Below are 21,514 nucleotides of genomic sequence, written 5' to 3' on the forward strand. Positions count from 1 at the left end.
TTAATTATAAAAAAATCTGTAGATGGCTTATGAACTGTGAAAACATACAATGAGAGATCCAAGTAGTGCAACACAGATGGAAGAAGTGAGGTGTAGACCACAAACAGGACTATGTTGAAACATACCACTTCCTTTGGTTACATTCCATGAGAGTATCTTAGTCATCCTATGAACTTTTCAGATGATCCTCATATGTTGACTGTTAAAGCATGTATTAATTAATTCTGTGGAGGAGTGTATCAACTGCAGGATTATATTAACTATAAAGGGGATGATAACTGAGATAAACTTCTACCCAAACAGTGTTAAATATTGTAATAAATACAACACGTGTAATATATACAAATTATATTGCTAAATATACAGATAATAATGAAATATCTATTGACAAAATTTTTTTTACATAGTGAGGTTACATTATATTGAGATGATATTACAATCATCATAATCATCATCATCATCATTGTTTTAACATCCAGTTTTCCATGCTTGCATGGGTCAGATGGAATTTGTTAAGGTAGAAATTCTACAACCAGATGTCGTTCCTGTCATCAATTACCACCTGTTTTCACAGAATATTGGAAATGAAGAATATTGCTTGTATGACAGTGATACTCACTTACAGTGGCAAAGCAAGGAGACAGTAACACACTAACACAGACACACACACACACACAGACACGCATACACACACATACACACACACGCATATATATGTATACCTGCATCACCTTATTGGCACTTGTGCTGGTGGCACGTGAAAAAACATTTGAGCGAGCTCGTTGCCAGTGCTGCTGGACTGGCTCCTGTGCAGGTGGCACATAAAAAGTACCACTTGAGTGTGGCCATTGCCAGTACTGCCTGACTGGTCCTCGTGCAGGTGGTATGTAAAAGCACTCACTACATTCTCAGAGTGGTTGGCATTAGGAAGGGCATTCAGCTGTAGAAACTCTGCCAGATCAGATTGGAGTCTGGTGCAGCCATCTGGTCCACCAGACCTCAGTTAAATCGTTCAACCCATACTAGCATGGAAAGCGGATGTTAAACGATGATGATGATATATATATATCAGTGACACAGAAAAAACACTTGTTCCAGTGTCACACTAGAATGCTCATGCAGTGCCATATAAAAGCACCCAGCATTCATTGTAAAATGGTTGGCATTAAGAAGGGCATCTGGCTGTAGAAACCTTACCAAATCAGACTGCAGCCTGGTGCAATTCTTCAGCTTACCAGCTCTGGTCAAACCATCCAACCCATGCCAGCATGGATAATGGCTGTTAAATGATGATGATGATGATGATGATGCTGATATGTTATTTAAAACAGTTTTGATTTGATTCCATGCTACTTCAAGCTTCACAGGCTTGTAACAGGAGTCCAACTCCTTCAGGCTCCCATTAGGGGCCTGCAAAACTTGAAGTAGCACAGAACTGAACCAAACTGCTTTAAATAATACATTTAACTCCTACTAAATGTGTTGAATGTCCTTTTATTTCATTTGTCCTCTCACTTGTATGTATGTGTGTGTGTGTAAAGGCGCATGGCTTAGTGGTTTGGGTGTTGCACTCACGATTGCGAAATCATGGGTTCAATTCCCAGATCGGGTGATGCATTGTGTTCTTGAGCAAAGCACTTCATTTCATGTTGCTCTGCGATCATTTTGACATCTGACATGTGGCACCCATTGCACCTGTGCAAGTAATGTCGATCTGATGGAAGGAGTGATCGTATGTGTACACAAACATTTGATCACTATAAACAAATCATCTGTGCAGTTGTTCGGTAAGAAATTCTCGAACCCTCATACATCGTCTTACGATAGCAGAATCCATCATAGCATATAGAAATGAAGCAACAATATGCAGAGATAATATAACAAATTATTGAGGTGATATACAGCAGGTCTAACAACACACTACCTAGTTTAACATTACTACTTATTCTTTCAGTGGTTACTGTAACAAACATTTAAACTAGTCCCTCAGTTTCTTCCTCATACACACTAATTTTCTCTTTTGCAGATGTTGATGCAAGGTTTGAGTGAGGTGGGGGATACTCTGACCATATTATAAAGTACTGTAACTTCTTAACTATGTTTCTAAATGATATCAGTTCTAATCACAAGAAACCTATGCTACGATTGGATATGTTAATTCCTCCTATTGAATGTTAGTAAAATATTTTATTTGCAATAGCAGTGAAAAAGAACTTAATTTTACAAAACAGTAAGAATATGGAGCAAGAAACCAAAACACAGCATTATTGTAGGAGATTACTGCTCTCTGTTTCTCCACAGCTTCCTTTCTTCTGCTCATGCTTGTTCTCCTTGATAGGCAACATATTCTCCCATTCAATACAGGCAAGGAGGTGGTTGAAGCTCTACAATTGTGAATGTTGCTTGAATTGGCAGTTCTAGAGTAAGGATAATGCACAGTCAAAATTCAATACTCAAGGTGCCACCATATTCTGCAAGTGCCAAATTTTCTGGAGAATGAATAAATACTTGCTGTAGCAACAATCGGTGGTTTATTAGCATGGGTCACGTCCATTTCTCCTTTAGCCTCAGAACTGGAGCTGATATATGAAGGGTAATCAAGGGTCATTGTAGAAAGCCCATCAATTTCAGAAGCAGAGATATATGTATATAGGTATGCCAACAAACCAACCAGCCATACATACATACATTATGGCTACCCCCTCATTATCGAGTATGGCCATTGCCCGAAGCTTAACTGTTACTGGTGCTGTGATTGAATGTGATTTTTTAGCCCAGCTAAAGATCTACAATGTCTTGTACAAAATTGGCAACTAAAACCTTTACTGGTAATAGCCGGCTGTAGTTGTAACTGGGCTTCATGTACCTTTGCATGTCGTTTAAGTCCTCCTGCCAAATTACAGATGATTGTGAGCTAGTAGCACACACAGAGATTGATATGCAACACATTTTGAATGCATTCTCTGATGCTTGCACTGCCTTAGGATTGACAGTCAATCTCAAGAAAACTGTTGTCATGCATCAACCTACCCCTGGTAAGCAGTATAGTGTACCAAATATCTATGTGTATGGTAAACAACTTGATATAGTTGATCAGTTTGTCTACCTGGGAAGCACTATTAATAGATATGGCAATTTGGATGATGAAATATAGAATTAGGAAAGCAAGTGTTGCTTTCGGAAGGCTAGAAAAGCGCCTTTGGAGTCGGTGAGACATATGCAGAAAGGCAAAGATAAAGGTGTACAAGGCATGTGTGCTCCCTTCTCTTCTCTATGCCTGCAAGATGAGGGTCACATATCGATACCACCTTAAACAACTGGAACGTTTCCATCAGATGTGCCTCAGATGGATCTATGGCATTAAGTGGAAGGACCGCATCAGTGATCTTGAAATATTGGAAGGCTCTCGGTGTGAAAGTATAGAAGCTCTTGTGTTAAAGCAAAGGCTCAGAGGGAGTGGTCATCTGGTCAGAATGAAGGATTCAAGGATGCTAAAACAACTCTTTTATGGAGAGTTAGCTAAAGGAGAACAACCTCCACAGAAACCAAAAAAGAGGTATAAGGACTTGCTGAAGGCTTCCTTAAGAGATGCTTGCATCTCTCCTGACACACGGGAAGGCATAGCTATTGATTGTAGCAGGTGGAAAAGGATTGTGCATGAGGGGACAGCCACTTTTGAGAAATCTCGAGTTGCACATGAGAAAGTAAGGAGGGATGTCAGGAAGGGCATCACTGTTACACATACATACATACAAGAAATTAGAACCCACAGTATGGTGGAAACCATAGCCACTCATAATAAAAAGGAATACTGGTGGAACATCCCAGTAAAAACCTCAATAAAATATAAACACAATAGACCTGATATAATGATTTGGGATAGAGAAGAGAAACTATGTACAGTTGTGAAAATCGGCTGCCCATAAAGCTTAAGTTAAGTGCAAAAGAGAATACCTATGCTGAACTATTGAGAAATCTGCAGTTACACTATCCAGATTATAAGATCAGGTTTATACTTGTAATTATTGGAGCCCTGGGATATGTAACACACTGCCAAAATACACATCATGAGAAAATAGGCTTCTCAAAACCAGAAAGGAGAAAGATGATTTGAAGACTACAAATCCAAGCCATTACTGAAACCATAAAAATCTATAAAACTTTCCAGAAGTTTATCATTTAAATATATATGAGCATGTCTAGATATGCAAGTATATGCATGAGAAGGCATACAAATCTGTATACATACATACACGCACATACATACATACATACATACATACATACATGCAAAAATACCCTATTGCTGATGTCGAAAGGAGCCTTGGATTTAGGTTAGAAACCAGCTCTTTCTCTATTGGTAAGAAATCTTGAAATAAAACTGAATTATAACATACATATATATATATATATACATATGATTTTGGTGTTCAGTCCTACTGCGTGACATCTTGGGCAAGTGTCTTCTCCTACCTTTCACTATAGCTCTGGACTAACCAAGATTTTGTGAGTAAACTTGGTAAATGAAAGAAGAAACCTTTCATGTGTGTGTGTGTGTGTGTGTGTACATGGATGTGTCTCTCCTTGTCATGACATCATATGATATTTGTAAATGAACATCACCATTATACAAGCAGTGTCCTTGGAAAACATGTCCAACCATGTGTAAATATTACTTTCTGGAAGCAGGTGAGGTTTCACGACAGGAAGGGCACTTGTTTTATTTATTCTACTTTTCTCAAGCCCTAGATTGCCTGGTTTCCAAGGCATGCAGGTGAGTTAAATTACAATAATCCTGCTAAACAGGACGCCAATCTGTTGCAGTTTTCAAGGCAGGCAATTTTTGAGGTGAGAGGGGAAAAATCAAGTACATGGACCCCAAAGAGATGAAAGGCAAAGTTGATATCTGCAGCATTGGTTCAGGAACAAAATTTGCTTTGTGGGTGCAAACCCAGGTCCAGAAGTTTTTACAAACAAGGTCTTTCCATTTATTTTTGTTCTTTATTCTTTGAGAAGGAACCTATCTTCAAACTACTTTTTACAGATCACTTTTTACACACTGTTTTCTAAGCCTGAGAAAAGTAAGTAGGGGAGCAAATTTTGATTTTGTACTCCCCCAAAATTCTAGGAGGTGCACTTGCATCCCCCACACCCCCTGTTCCTGGGGATATGATCTGCAAGATTTGAACTCAGCACATAAAGAACAAGAGGAGATGCCACTAAACATTTTGTCCAACATACTAACAATTCTGTTAAATCACTTGCCTTAGGAAAGACATAGTCATAGAAAATTAGTGTCAATCAATTCTACCTGGATCATGAAAGCATGGAAAAGCAAGCATTAAAATTACAATGATGATGGCAATTATGATAATGATATATATATATGTGTGTGTGCTTTTGTGTAAAAAAATGTGTATATATGTGTGTGTATCTAATATACATGCATATTCATGTTTTTATGTGTATGTACAAACACACACACACACACATGCGTGTGTATTCATAAGCAGACACATATATTTAACCTGATGTAGTACATGGGCTCTATATCACCAGTAATACAATAGTATTTCTCTGTCAATTGTGAGATTAAACAGAACAACTCAGCACATATTTATTTTACGTGAACAGTGACAATTCTTGTGCAGACAGACAGCACCAACACCTTGACGACATAATTAAAAAAGACAAATAGAATAATAATCTTTCTCAATAAAACATAAAATTTCAGACCATTCATTTTTAAAAGTTGTATTAAAAAAATTCTCTAACCAGTTTGACTAAATGAGAACAGTGTAAACCAGTAAACGTGGTATGCATGACTGCTCTGCAAAGAAATAGGAGTAGGAGGTTGCAAATAATTGAATTGTTTGTTCAGTTAAGGTTAATGGTTGCCAGTGTAAGAAATATGTATAGTTATTAGTATGAGCAGTACAGTGTAAGGGAATGTAAGGTATTATTCACATACAAAACTGTAGCGACTAACTATTGAAATGCTGTCCTCAATACGATATCTAAGAACAGGTTTGTCAGGTTTCTAGAGGTGGGTGCCTTTATAGAACTATTTAAATAATGGGACATGTCAACCTGAACTAAAATTATTAATGGTGGTAGAAGTAGAAAGAAACTATGACTGTGAAAAGTAGTGCAAAAGAAATTACCAAAGTAGGAAATTTATATTTAGTGTTGACTCTCTAAGATATCTCACGTAGATCCATACATGTTCTATTTTTAAACTATAATATGCACAGATCCACATATACCATAGGTCTATATCTACATTTGTATACCTTAATACTATATCTGTGATATGCATACCTTAATACTGTGCCTATGATACAGTACACACCTGGGACACACACTGTTCCAGATATACACATCTGGAACACATACTGTTCCAGATATACACATCTGGGGGACACACTGTTCCAGATATGAGAGCAGTACTCAATCATATGTCTAGGAAAAGGATCAGTAACGTCTTTCTATAATGACTGATTATTTTTATGTTTGCCCATGGCCCATAGATATTTCATATTGTCATATGCTACACATAGAATAACCCTGCATTACTCTCCTTTCCATCATTAGCAATGCATACAGATGCAAAAATTAAAGAAATTGTGATACAAAGGACCATCTAAAAGTAATCAATTGTTCAATAGCTCACAAGTACATTAAATTAATTCAACTCATGCTAGCATGACAGTGGACATTGAATAATAATGATGATAATGATAGTCTACATGCAGACTAATGTGGATTTAGATTGTTTGCAGGTATAGTAGCAGTTCAGTCTCAGGCATGGGAGCTGTATTGTAGTGTGGATATAAGATGTAAGTGTAGAAGCACTGTCTTGGATATGTGAGTAGTGTTCTAATATGAATCTAGGATGTTTCAGCATGTAATAATAGAACAGTTCTGGAGATATGAACACTACCCTAATGAAGATCTAAAATGTTTATATGGGTGCTTTGTAACAGCACTACCCTAGATATCTGAGCAGTATTATAATGTAGGTTTAGAATATTTGTATCAGTGTGTATATTTGGGGACCATAGTTGTAAGCAGTAGTCTAGGTGACTGGGAACAAATGTTCACTACAAAAGCAGCATGATTTCCTGTTGTCTTGTATTGAATGATCTGAGGATCCATCCTGCTATTCTTTTGTATATCACCGTTGTCTTGGTAATGCATACATGTTTATATGAACATGTGATAAAGCCCTCAAAGTCACTAAAGTGCTATACCTAACAATCTCTGATGATCTCTGTAAGTGATACCACATGAATAATATATGGAAAAAAAGGGGGAAGTTTCTTTTTCAGGGCCAAAAAATATTCCAGTTCTGACTGGTCAATGATACCCTATGACGATCAAATATTACCCATCATAGGGTATTGCTCTCACATTGGAGACAGTGCTGCTGCAACATAGAAACATCCTAGAGCACATTGAAAAGAAGGCAATTGAAATAATTGAAAAAGCTACACCTGCCAACATACTTCAACCTCTGTCCCATAGATGTCCTGTCTCCTCACTGTCAGTTCTGTCACCACTTCAATGGTCTCTGTTCCTCTAAACTAGCAAGTTGCATACAATCTGCATCACTACATAGACCAACTAGACTCGTGTCTCTTGCTCATATTACTCCTTCTTCATCCCACCTATCAAGTTCCTGTCCTAACAACAGCAATCAATACTTTCATCCCAGAGTATCAGTTCTTTCTGTTAAATTTCTGCAGATATTGATTAAGACATTTTCAAACTAACCAACAGCTATATCACTTTAACAAGTCTAGAATTATCCATGAACAACATGGACACTACCCTTCTCTCCCAACTAAACTTTCAGAAAATACTCCAACTTGTAACAAACACAGATTGTATACTACTGAACTTCCTGTTTTCTTTGTTCTCATTTTATAGAAAAACTTCTGGAACTATTGCATTCCTTATTCTAAGCCTCTAAAAAATATTACTGGAACTACTTCAGTCCTGAACTGCTTGATGATCTTCAACTAAGTCAAAAATGTTCACAGGAGTGGCTGTGTAGTAAGTAGCTTGCTTACCAACCACATGGTTCTGGGTTCAGTTCCACTGCGTGGCACCTTGGGCAAGTGTCCTCTACTATAGCTTCGGGCCGACCAAAGCCTTGTGAGTGGATTTGGTAGACAGAAACTGAAAGAAGTCCATCATATATATGTATAAATATATATATATATATATATATATATGTATGTGTGTGTGTGTGTGTGTGTATGTATGTATGTATATGTTTGTGTCTGTCCCTTCAACATTGCTTGACAACTAATGCTGGTGTGTTTACGTCCCCATCACTTAGCGTTTTGGCAAGAGAGACCGGTAGAATAAGTACTAGGCTTACAAAGAATAAGTCCTGGGGTCGATTTGCTCAACTAAAGGTGGTGCTCCAGCATGGCCACAGTCAAATGACTGAAACAAATAAAAGAATAAAAGAATATCTAGGATGGTGCTCCTGTTACCCATTCAAACATCCTAAGCCACAAGCAGAAGAAAGCCATATGACTGATTGACAACACAACTAGTATTTCAGAGATACACACTCTCTCTCTCTCTCTCTCTCTCCCTCCCTCCACCTTCCCTCCTTCTCCCACCTCCATTCTACCTGTTATAATGACTTCTACTCATCAGCTGAGTATCACCTCTGCCCAAACTGATTGATATACTTGACTCTCCTTCTTCCATCATCTCAACAATGTATTTTCCTTAGCCCACTACATTAAACATTTCTCAAATTTTTCAACCTGAAAATTGAAACCTTCCAGAATTCTGACCCTGAACTTGTTTACTCAATGGACATTAACCTACAAAAGTTCACTTAAATATCAGTCACCTCAACTTTATAATTTCAGGAAGACCTGCACAGGTTAAAGGGAGCTTCTCCTGCTCACACGACTACATAATACAGAAAGAAATATATATTATAAAGTATCACTTGCATTGTCATGTATTCCTGTTACCTGCATATAAACAGTATTACATCAGTATTGTTATCTATTGACTCTATGTATACACCAGTTCTTATACATGTATGTATGTAGACTCATCATCATCGTCATCATCATCATCATCTCTGTCATTATAATGTTCGCTTTTTCTATACTCGCATGGGTTAGATAAAGGTTATTAACGTAGATTTTTTATAGTGAGGTGCCCTTCCAATCACCAATCTTTACCTGTTTCCCAGCAAGGTAATATTTCCCCATGGTCAGACATATTTTTGCAGAATATTGGAAATGAAGGGCATTCATTTACAATAATCATGCAATGTCAAGACAAGAATCCCCAAACATTCACACACAATCACACACATGTATGTATGTATGTATGTTTGTATAAGAATAGGCTTCTTTCAGTTTTTGTTCACCAAATTCACTCACAAGGCATTGGTTGGCTTGGCTATAGTAGAAGACACTTATCAAAGGAATCTCACAATGAAATTGAACCCAAAACTATATGGTTGGGAAATAGATTTTTTAGCCGCACAGCCACACCCATGCCATATGTATACAGATATATGCAATGTGCATTTATATGTAAAGATGCACAAATAAAGGAAGACATTGGATGCATTTTATGGTAGGAAGTGACAGATTGAATGATGACAAAATGATAGCCTGCTTACAAAGATTCCTAGAAATAAGAGAAAATTTCTTTTAACAAAGTGACATAATTAGTGATGGAGGTGGGTCTTGGGAAACAGTTTGTGGACCAGACAAAACAGTATGAGTAATCTATGGTGAGAAGCATGCAATTACCAACACATCACAGCATAACTGTGACCAGGACCTGCGTAAAAGTGTTCCATTCAATTACTAGTTGAAGAGACAGACTTCTTTTAAAGAAAATTATAGTTATATAATCATAAATATTATTTTAGTTTACAGAGATTTTACCATACCATGTGGAGGCATTTTGTAAACAATTTTGGTCAATTCAGACATTCTGAAAATTGTTGTCCATTTTCAATGATAGAAGTATAAATGCATTGGAATTTCAACAAATAGTAGTAGTTGTTGGTATAATAATGATGGTGTTAGTGGTATTAGTGATGGTGATGATATTGGTGGTGGTGGTGGTTGTGGTGGTGCCGATGTACATGTTTGTATATATAGGTACATCAACTACAAAAAAATCTTCCCTGGTCTTCAGCAACCCCAACACAACTTACAAATGTTATTGGCTTCACCAACCTACGGAGATGTAATATGCCTGATCACAAAACCAATACTTTTTGAAGAAAAATGGTCTGACATTGCCCATTATACTACTGAAGGATAAATAATCCCAGAAGGATAAATAAGCATTATTATAAAATCATAATACAATAATATATATATATATATATGTATACATTATTGTTTAGTCCCATGTCTTAAAAATAATACCAGAACTATATCTGATGAATTGCACATGGACCTAAATAATAATATACATGTGTGTTCATGAGTGTGTGTGAGTGTATATACATGTGTGTGTACATGTGCGTGTATGTGTGTGTGTGTGTGTGTGTGCATACAGACATACATACACACCACATACATAAATATATGTATACATATACTCTCACACACTTGCACCTCAACATTTTGCGTTCACTTTTCCCATGGTGAAATGAAGTGGACAAGACTTCTCAAAGCAAGGTACTTTATTTAATGTTTTCACGTGTTAAACTGCTGACTTATCTACCAAACTTTTTGGTTATCGAAGACATAAGCACAAAGACACACAGAGACAGATATGCATACATTCACACACACACACAAATGCATATGTGATAGATTTCTTCAAGTCTCCATCTATGGGAATGTTAGTTGTGACACATCAATACAGCTATAATGAAGTAACTCAATTCTGATAAGGACAATAGATCAGCAGCAATGAAGCAGCTTTCTGGTGGGGAGGAAGGGTGTTTTTTTTCCTTCTTTTCCCAGTCATAGAAATATCCCATTCAATAACTTTCTGAGCACTAGGAAAATCACCAAGAAGTTGACTTCACTAAATCAACTGCTACCACACAGCAAACAGAATATTCAAAGAACAAACTGCTCACAGCCTTTGCAAAAGTATTGCTGTAACACAAGTTTCCATCTTACTGTACAGAGAACAACAACCAATAGAGATAAAGAAAACAAGATGCCCTATTGATTAATAGCTTGGCATATATTCTGAGAAGACCATTGGAAGAGAATATATTGTACACCTTAGTCATCATGAATACTTCTTTCTATGATTTCTTCTCCATAAAGTGCAAAGTATGATCATTGAATAATCATAAGTTAAGTTTGCACACCCAACAGAAAAACATACTTACTATTTAGATTACTGGAGAATGATACATAGTAGAATGCAATATAGTCAGCAGCTTCTTTATCTTTAACTGCTAAGTGGTTTAAGGCTCTATTCTTTGCACTGTTAAAACATAATCAGCCATCCGTTGCCCTTTTCAAGCCTAGCCAGGCTCATGGGCCTGGTTTCTGTGGCATATGTGTTCCCCACAGCTGGACGGGATGCCAGTCCATCGCAGCATTACTCAAGAAACAGGAAGAGAGAGTGAGAGAAAGTTGTGGCAAAAGAGTACAACAGGGGTCACCACCACCCCCTGCTGGAGCCTCGTGGAGCTTTTAGGGCTTTTTGCTCAATAAACACACACAACACCCGGTCTGGGAGTCGAAACCGCGATCCTCCGACTGCGAGTCCGCTGCCCTAACCACTGGACCATTGCGCCTCCATGTATAATCAGCCATCCAGTCCACTTCAATTCTGGTTCAGAGTTGTGCTGACTATATCAAAGATTTGAAGCATCAAGTTCAGCAATGGTATCCTGGCATGGAAATCGGATATATAGATAAAATTTACAATGCAGCTCTCATCAACCAGCTTAAGAATACAAATAACCAAGAACTTCAGAGAATATTGATTCCTCCAACTACATTGGCGTCCTTAATACACTAATGGAAATTTTGAAAGTGGCATCATATAATGTTTGGACGAAATTTATAAACAATACAAACATTTAATGATTCACTACACAAGTTTCCACAATTCACATGTGTTTTAAGATCACAGTCCATATTCCTGAGAAGATTACAGTGTAGTCTGCGGTATCCGTGAGCATTGGGTAGGTTATCTTCATGGATTCATTTCTTCAGGCGATATAACATTAATGGATGTTTATCAGAGAGCTGTCTATCCCTTTTGACCAATGTGAAGTTTGATTGAGTTATGTGGATATTTCTGTGTGTATTTGTTGGGGATGAGAGGAAGATGATGGAAAGAGAAGAAGAAATGGTAGTTATATGGGGATGGAGGTGTGTATGGTAATGCTGGACTTATTTTGTTATTCATTCTGCAGATATTAAGGATGAGTAGTACATTCCTTTGTTTGATCTCATTCAAGATATGACTACCTTCAAAGAATTCTGAAGTAAACAGGTTAGTAGGTACAGCCATCAGCTGTCGGTGTTCATTGTCTGAACTGATAAACGATACTTTCTTAGGGTGACCTTTTAATTGTTTCTGATGGTACAGTGTACAGCATCCTAAACGTTGGTTTGTTTGTTTGTGTTCCTTCCTTGTTCTATAATATACTAAGGGCAGTTGATGTTATTCTGTTTCAAAATATATTTTACAAATTCCAGAATCGATGTTTTGCTTTTATGTTTACATGATATGATCACCTTAGTGTGTCTATTTATCTTGTTTTCCTTGGATGTCATGATTTCCAGGGTTTCTTCAAGACATGAGTTGCATGCCCATGATGTTCCATAGTATGTTCTGTTGTATAATACACCAGTGGGTCATACGCTCAACCCCATTTGGTTTGAGCCTCCAGACGAGGTTTGATAGTGATGTGGAGTGCCTTTTGTTTATATTGGAAAATAATGTAAGAGGTTATGTGACAATTCTTCATGGTGTCTCCGGTGCCACCAATATACATGTATTTCTGCATACCTGCCTTCACAGAAGGATCCTATTTTGAAAGACACTAGAGTTTTGTACTTCTTTGAAATTAATAAATGTCACTTCTGAAAAAATCTCAAAACTCTGGAATGCACAAAACTCTAAAAACTTGAGTCACTTTATTACTTCTGCTAGATATTAATAAAAATATATTTATATATATACGTATGTACATATATACATGTGTGTATGCACGTGCGTGTGTGTGTATATGATTTGTTTCATCATACTTTTCACAACAACCACAAACCTCTGATGAGTGCAGGGTTACATAATCGGACTGTTACCTAACACTCCATTGAAACCCTAGTGTGAAACCTATTCATAAGCTTGGCCATAATGGATATATAATACAGTACACTTCGATTAATATAGATAAAATTATATATATATACTATATAGTATATATACTCATATACTATAACCATAAATGCTATGCTATATAGCAGCGAGACATGGGCTGTGATTACATAGACAACGTCTGTTGTCTATGCTGTCATGTGTTGGGTGGTTTGACCAGGGCTGGTAAGCTGAGGGGCTGCACTAGGTTCCAGTCTGATTTGGCATGGTTTCTACAGCTAGATGCCCTTTCTAACACCAACCCCTCTGAGAGTTTAATGGTTGCTTTTATGCCCCACCAGCATGAGTGCTTTTACATGACACCAGTATCTGCCACAACTACGATTTTACTTGGATTGATGATCTTCTTCTCGAGTATGGCATATTGCCAAAGGTCTTGGTCATTTGTCATTGTCTCTGTGAGGTCTAATGTTCGAAAGGTGCTTTTCATGTACCATCAGCATGGGTGCCAGCATCAGCCATGACTATGATTTCACTTGGCTTGACAGGTCTTCTCAAGCACAGCATATTGATACATATACTTACATATATATATATATATATATAGGGTCATCCCATGAATAATGCTGTTTTTCTATACTTCTTTATTTTTCAAAATTAAGATATACTCTCCTTCATTTTCTACAATGCTCTTCCAATCTATCTGGTAGACTTGCAAGGCCCCTCTTCCAAAATTCACTTGTCTGTGATGAAAAATACTCCTCCAGTATCGTTCCTACCTCATCTACAGGATTCATATATTTTCTGTTGAAATGATTTTGATGACTGTAGAATTAATAATAATCAGATGGGGCAATGCCCGACAAATATGGAGGGTGGGACATCATTTCCCATTCAAACTTCAACCAGCCTTTGGAATGTCATCCTCGCTGTATGTGGCCAAGCATTTATCCTGAAGGAAGAACACTTTTCTTCTTGAAACCAAAGGTGGTAGTTTTTCTTCTAGTGCTGGCTAAAGCTGCTCAAGCTACTTGCAGTTGATCTCTTTTGTTATTGTTTGGTTTGGGTTTAAAAGTTCAAACTGCACTAAACCTTTCATATCTCACCTAACAGATAACAACACCTTACTTAGGTGAAGACCTTCTTTAGCCTGGGGTGCAGGTGTTTCTCTTTTCCATACTCACTGTCTTTGGCATTTGACATTTTTATAGAGAACTCATTTCTCATTACCAGTCCCCATTCAGTCCAAAAAAGGTTCATTCGTGAGATGTGACAGTAAAGAACACACATTTACTCTCTGTGTGTGATTAGACTCAGAATGTTTGTGAGGAACCTATAGACCCAATTTGCTGACTTTTACAATGGCACACAGGTGTCAAATGGTTGAATGACCAAATACAAGTTTCTCTGCTAGTTCCTCAACAGTTACAATGGGATTTTGCTCCACCAGGGTTTGCAGGACATTCTCATCAAGCTCTACAGATCTTCTAGGACAAGATTTGTCTTCTAGGCTGTAGTTTCCGGCTTAGAATTTCTGGAACTACTGTTGACACTGGCTAATACTTCAAAACTTGCACTAAGAATAATGAGAAGGTATAATTACTACCTGCTTTGATAGCAAGTTGATGCAGGTAGTTTATCCAATTCTCCTCTAACTTTTAGTTCATGCAATTGAAAAAAATTGCATTATTTATAGGATGACCCAATATATATATATATATATATATATATATATATACACACATACATGCATAAACCAAATCCAAAAACGAAATACTTTTTTATTCTTTTATATATATATATATACATGGTGGTCACTCCTATTGATTTCAAGATATGAGTGTTTGAAAGAAAGGATTTTAAGGAAAAGAGTGACACAAAAACAACTTTAAATTTTTTTTTTTTAATTAAAAAAGAAGCTGCATCTATTTGCAATAAATGTGTGAATGTGATTTGATGCTGTCATGAATATTTTGCCACAAAACTTCCGAATAATTGCTTTCTTCTATGTTCTCAAGCTTTGAATTTAGATGCATTTCAAAATTTTTTGTTGTTTCTAGATTTTTGAAAGACACGTTTATTATTGGGGGCATCCTGCATCTCATTGGCCTCTTTATATGTGGTTTAGCAAATACCTTACTGCGAATCTTCTGTGATCCAAGTAACACTTAGGAGTCTTGTGAGCTCTGGTTAACGTGAAATCACTGCAATCTTTTCTCTTAGTGATGCCTTAATCAAACAGATCAGGGAAGCTTCCAGGTGTTTTTATATTTATCTGCCTGTTTAAACACTGTGTTTAGACCAAACTACTGATTGAAAGACAGCAGCTGCAAACCGCTTGCATTCATTTTTCCATGTCCGTGTTTTCCTATTTCTTTTGACCACACTCTCTGTTTGTTGCCTATTTTGACATTAAAATCACCCATGTCAGGATATGGAACTTTACTGACAACTGTCTCTAATGGCTGAGTGCAAAGCATAGAAAAATAGACTGAGTTGATTGCTGCTGTGAGCTGGCAACTCAACCTTGGATGTTGAGTCTCACGGAGGCAATGACATGTAACTGAAACTTTTGATGGTTTACTGTGCTTGAGAAGATGTCAAACTAAATGAAATCGTAGTCATGGCTTGTGTTAGTAACATGTAAAAGGCACCCATGCCAGTGATATGTAAAAGCACCCACTACACTCTGTGGAGTGGTTGGTGTTAGGAAGGACATCCAGTTGAGAAACAGACTGGAGCCTATATATATATATATATATATATATATATATATGTATGTATATATATATACATACATATATATATATATATATATGTATATACATATATACATATATGTATATGTATGTATATATATATATACATACATATATATATATATATACATACATATATATATATATATATAATTGTATATATACATACATATATATATATATGTATATACATATATACATATATGTATATGTATGTATATAGTTAAAGGTGGCGAGCTGGCAGAAACGTTAGCACGCCAGGCGAAATGCGTAGCCGTATTTCGTCTACTGTTACGTTCTGGGTTCAAATTCCGCCAAGGTCAACTTTGCCTTTCATCCTTTCAGGGTCGATAAATTAAGTACCAGTTACGCACTGGGGTCAATGTAATCGACTTAACCTGTTTGTCTGTCCTTGTTTGTCCTCTCTGTGTTTAGCCCCTTGTGGGTAGTAAAGAAATATATATATATATATATATAGTTATGGTATATTATGTTAAGAACGAAATAGAATACAGTGTAAAGCTCGTTCACCTTCAGATTTAGTTTGTGCTATCCAGTAGTAGTATTATACGTACTTCCAGGTCTGTGTTTGGGCATCTGGCATGTGTGAATAGATACTTGAAGAAATTGGAGTCAACAAGAAGGTGTATGGTTGGACATTTATTTTTTTAACTGCTACAACTGTTTCCATGCAATGTAGTTCTCCATGTGTGCAGGTACTTGATTATGCAACTGTTTCCTTGCATTATGTGATCTAATTGTGTTTCCTCAGGTGATATGTAAATATATATGATATATAATATATATATATATATATATATATATATATATATATGATGATGATGATGATATGGTGGTTTTAGAGTCAGATCATGGCTGCTATTTTCAGCATGGTGGTATCTCATAGATACCCTAATTTATAATTTTATATCTCTTTGTTTCCTTTGCCCCCTTTCTTTTCTCTTTCTTCTGTCACGTGACCGCTAGTCAAAATCAGCCTTTTGGCCTTCGACCACTGCCGTGAAAACATCTGTTGTCTTTGTCTGCCGATAAAGGCATTTTTTCAAAATACGCCAGCTAAACTTGTTGTACTGTTTATTAGTCGTAAGACACCCGCTGTTTTTGTCCTGTTTTTACCATTATTGTTTTTTGTATTTTATATTCGTGTGGCATCGTCAGTTTTTCTGTCCCTGTTTCGTATACATTCGATCCTTATTCCAAGAAATCTAATGCTTGTAGATTAGTTTTTCCTTGGGGCTGGCTAGATCGAAGCGATCTCAAGATTAATCAGCCGAAATTGCTACGATGATCCGGTTCTTGACTGAAGATTGAAAGCTTTGAATGTCCCGTCCGTGTTTTTTGTATTGTCCTCTAAATGTTTTACGTTCTTGTCCCAATTTGTATTTTTCTACATAAAATAATATATATAGCGGCGTCCGTACCCTCTTTGGCCCTATATATATATATATATATATATATAATATATGTGTGTATGTGTGTATGCTTGTTTTTATGTTTAGTCATAATAAAAACGTTTTTACATTAAACTGATGGATTACTCTATATTTTGCACAGTACAAGTTTATTCTTAAAGAATATTATTGACTGTGATTTCAAAGTTTCAGCCAGTAAAGACATTGTCAGACTGATGCCAAACTGTCCAGCCTATGCTGGAATAGGTTAGACCAGGGGTGGGCAAACTTTTTTGATCGTGGGCCGCACAGTGCGTCTTTGGAACCTTGGCGGGCCTCATTTATAAAAATCAAGTGAAAATATTGTGAATTACCGTACAGTTACGAAGTATCTGCATAGAAGTTGGGATTCATAAAAGCTCTTGGCGGGCCGCATGAAAACCTATGGCGGGCCGCATGCGGCCCGCGGGCCGTAGTTTGCCCACCCCTGGGTTAGACAGTTTAACCTCAGCTGACAACCCAAGCTCTACAAGCAAGGGGATTGACAGTTACATACACACAAATATATGCATACATATACACACACACACACACACATACACACACATATATATATATATACAGAGAGATTGATACATATATATATACGTACATAGACCATAAAAAGTCAGGAGGTATGAGAGGTGAATATATATATATTTAACTACTTGATATTCATAAGATTACAGCTGTTTCACAGCCTTTATCATAATAATAATTTCAGTATGCATGCTTATATATATATATATATATATATATATATATATATATATATATATAATAAATATTAGGGAATAAATCCAAATTTACAGGGAAAAAAATCAGATTTAGGATTAAATCCAATTTTATAGTAAAATATTATATAATATTAATTAGAGACAAAACCACTATTTTGCAAAAAAGGAAAGACTTAATCAATACATAAAATTTTAATAAAAAGTAAAAAAACCACCACTACAATTGTTTCTTGTCCTGATCGACAATCTTCAGGTGGATTTCCAATAAGTCAGTTTCAAATTATGAAGTGAAATTAATTTAATTTCACTTCATAATTTGAAACTGACTTATTGGAAATCCACCTGAAGATTGTCGATCAGGACAAAGAAACAATTGTAGTGGTGGTTTTTTTACTTTTTATTAAAATTTTATGTATTGATTAAGTCTTTCCTTGTTTGTTTTGCAAAATAGTGGTTTTGTCTCTAATTAATATTATATATATATATATATATATATACATACCAAGAGAAAAGCTGGACCTAAGAAGCATTAGATGTGGTGTGCAAAAGAGATGACTGCGCTGGTATGGTCATGTGGCAAGAATGGATGAGGATAGCTGCATAAAAAAGTGCCACACCCTAGCAGTTGAGGGAACCCGTGGAAGTGATAGATCCAGGAGATGAAGTGGTGAAGCACGACCTTCGAACATTAGGCTTCACCAAGGAAATGACTAGCGACCGAGACTTTTGGAAATATGCTGTGCTCAAGAAGACCCGGCAAGCCAAATGAGACCATAACCTGTGGCCTATGCCAGGAGCGTAACCAGCCCGCTTATGCCTACCTTTCCTTCCTTGGTCACTAAACTCTGCTTACGAAGACCTGTTGAGGCAAGTGAAATCAAAATCAAAATCAATTCGATGACTGGTATTTGTGCTAGCGGGGTTCAAAGAGCACCATATGAGTGTGATCGTTGACAGAGCGGCTATTCAAGTATGATCGTTACTAGCATCGCCTTACTGGCACTTATGCCTGTGCTAGTAGGGTGCCAAGAGCACCATCCGAGTGTGATCGTTGCCAGAGCAGCCAACTGGCTTCCATACCCGTGGCACGTAAAAGGGCACCATTCGAGCGTGATCGTTACCAACATTGCTTCACTGGCACCTGTGCCGGTGGCACGTTTAAAAAGATTCGAGCGAAGTCGTTGCCACTGCAGCCTGACTGGCCCCCATGCCGGTGGCATGTAAAAAGCACCCACTACACTCTCGGAGTGGTTGGTGTTAGGAAGGGCATCCAGCTGTAGAAACTCTGCCAGATCAAGATTGGAGCCTGATGCTAGCATGGAAAGCGGACGTTAAACGATGATGATGATGATGATACACAAATGCCATACATGCATACATACATACGTACATATATGTACATATAAATATATATAAGACAGACATTAAAAAATGATGATATATATCATCATCATCATTTAACATCCGTTGTTCATGCTGGCAAGCTGGAAGACTGCACCAAATTCCAGTCTGATATATATATGTATATATATATATATATATATATATATATATATATATATATATATATACATATGTACAGAAACACACACAAATGTATACAAATATCGATTTATCCAATGTTGATTGCTTCCATTATGGTCGCATATTGTGATGAACTACATCTACCAATACAATGAGGGATCTCTGAGCCCCCAGAAACAGCTGTTGGACTTATAATTCCTGACTTCTCTGGTGTTTAATTTTTTTGTCACTTGTACTCTGTATAAGTTGGATCTATCAATATAAATATTTGTATATCGATACTTAAATATTCATCGTCTGGAAGTCTCCACCTTTTGCTCTCTCTGATTTTGCAGGTGTGCATATATACATATTTTGTATTTCATACCCAAACTGTTATATTTATATCTAATTTGTATATCTGCATAATTGCCTCTTTATAAACATATACATACACACATATATACATACATACATATACATGTACATATATATACACATACACATATAACCATACATTTATATGTATGTATAAATATATATATATGTATATATGTTTATGAAAAAGAACAACTACTTACTCGTGTGTTACCTCTACATTTAAAATACATATATATATATATATATATATATATATATATATATAGAGAGAGAGAGAGAGAGAGAGAGAGAGGAGAGAGAGAGAGAGAGAGAGAGTGTGTGTGTGTGTGTGTGCGCGCGCGCGTGCGTGTGTGTGTGTCTGTAGCATGTAGGATTTATATATAATACTGATCATGGTAATGCACAACAGTAATTTAAAACATCGACATTTAGCAATATTAAAAGATACAGCTGAAAGTCACTTCACTTACCTCGGTCACTGGGGCTGCAGTGACAAAACTGGTCAGAATGGTCAGAAGTAGAACCATTAACAGTCTTTGTCCACTTTGGCAAGCCATTTTTGCACTCAACCTAGCTTGTTGTCAATACCTCTGGTAATGTACTAAGTCAATAAGTGACTACAAGTTGACAGGTGAGGCGCTTTCACAAACCCTAATGAAATACTGAAATTATGATCCAGTTGACACTTTATATATATATAGATATATATACATATATACACACACGCAAACACACATACATGCATACACTCATACACATACACACTCAACAATACACACAATGAGAGGGTAGAGGACGTAGAAGATGTAGAAAGAGTAAAGCAATCAAGAGAGGTAAGAAAATTAACTGTGTTCGCCTACTTGTTTGAAAACTGTCTTATCTAAACTAAATGGTGACGGTGGGAGTGTAGCGACAACAAAAGCTATGGATAGTGCGGTGATGCCTGTATGAAGTAATGCTTCGTTAATGTGACGATTTTTCACTGCGCCTGCCTGTTCATTTAGTTCTAGTTTAACTATATATAACCCCAAATTACGATATGGCTCTGTTCCACTGAGTACACACACGAAGCATGTCCGAGAGAGAAATGAAGGTAGTTTTGACATCCCTTCATTTATAAAATACAAAATAATTTCAAACAGGTGCAATTGACTACTAAAGTAACCAGATAACTACAGCTACATACGACTTACAGGCCAGTGATCGGTCAGTATAAACGAGAAGTTTAAGAGACTTGTATCTATATAATTTATTTAATCATGAAAAGCAAGCGATTTTGAATTCAACTAGTTACAACAAAATACTTGAAAATAATCCCTTTGGCACAAGGCCAGCCATTTCGAGGCAGGGGTTAAGTCGATTACATCGACTACAG

At 36.7% G+C, this 21,514-nt stretch overlaps 1 protein-coding gene across 1 annotated transcript in view; it reads right to left on the reverse strand.

Moving 5' to 3' along the window:
- LOC115218089 overlaps window positions 1–20,979 on the reverse strand; it is a 57,051-nt gene extending 36,072 nt beyond the window's left edge. Inside the window, exon 1 of the mRNA XM_029787876.2 lies at window positions 20,610–20,979. Coding sequence (XP_029643736.1) covers window positions 20,610–20,696 — 87 coding nt within the window. The 5' untranslated portion in view covers window positions 20,697–20,979. The remainder of the gene's footprint in view (window positions 1–20,609) is intronic.
- Window positions 20,980–21,514: the final 535 nt, after the last annotated feature.

The sequence above is a fragment of the Octopus sinensis genome, linkage group LG1, assembly GCF_006345805.1.
Source record: "Octopus sinensis linkage group LG1, ASM634580v1, whole genome shotgun sequence".
NCBI classification, from domain to species: domain Eukaryota; kingdom Metazoa; phylum Mollusca; class Cephalopoda; order Octopoda; family Octopodidae; genus Octopus; species Octopus sinensis.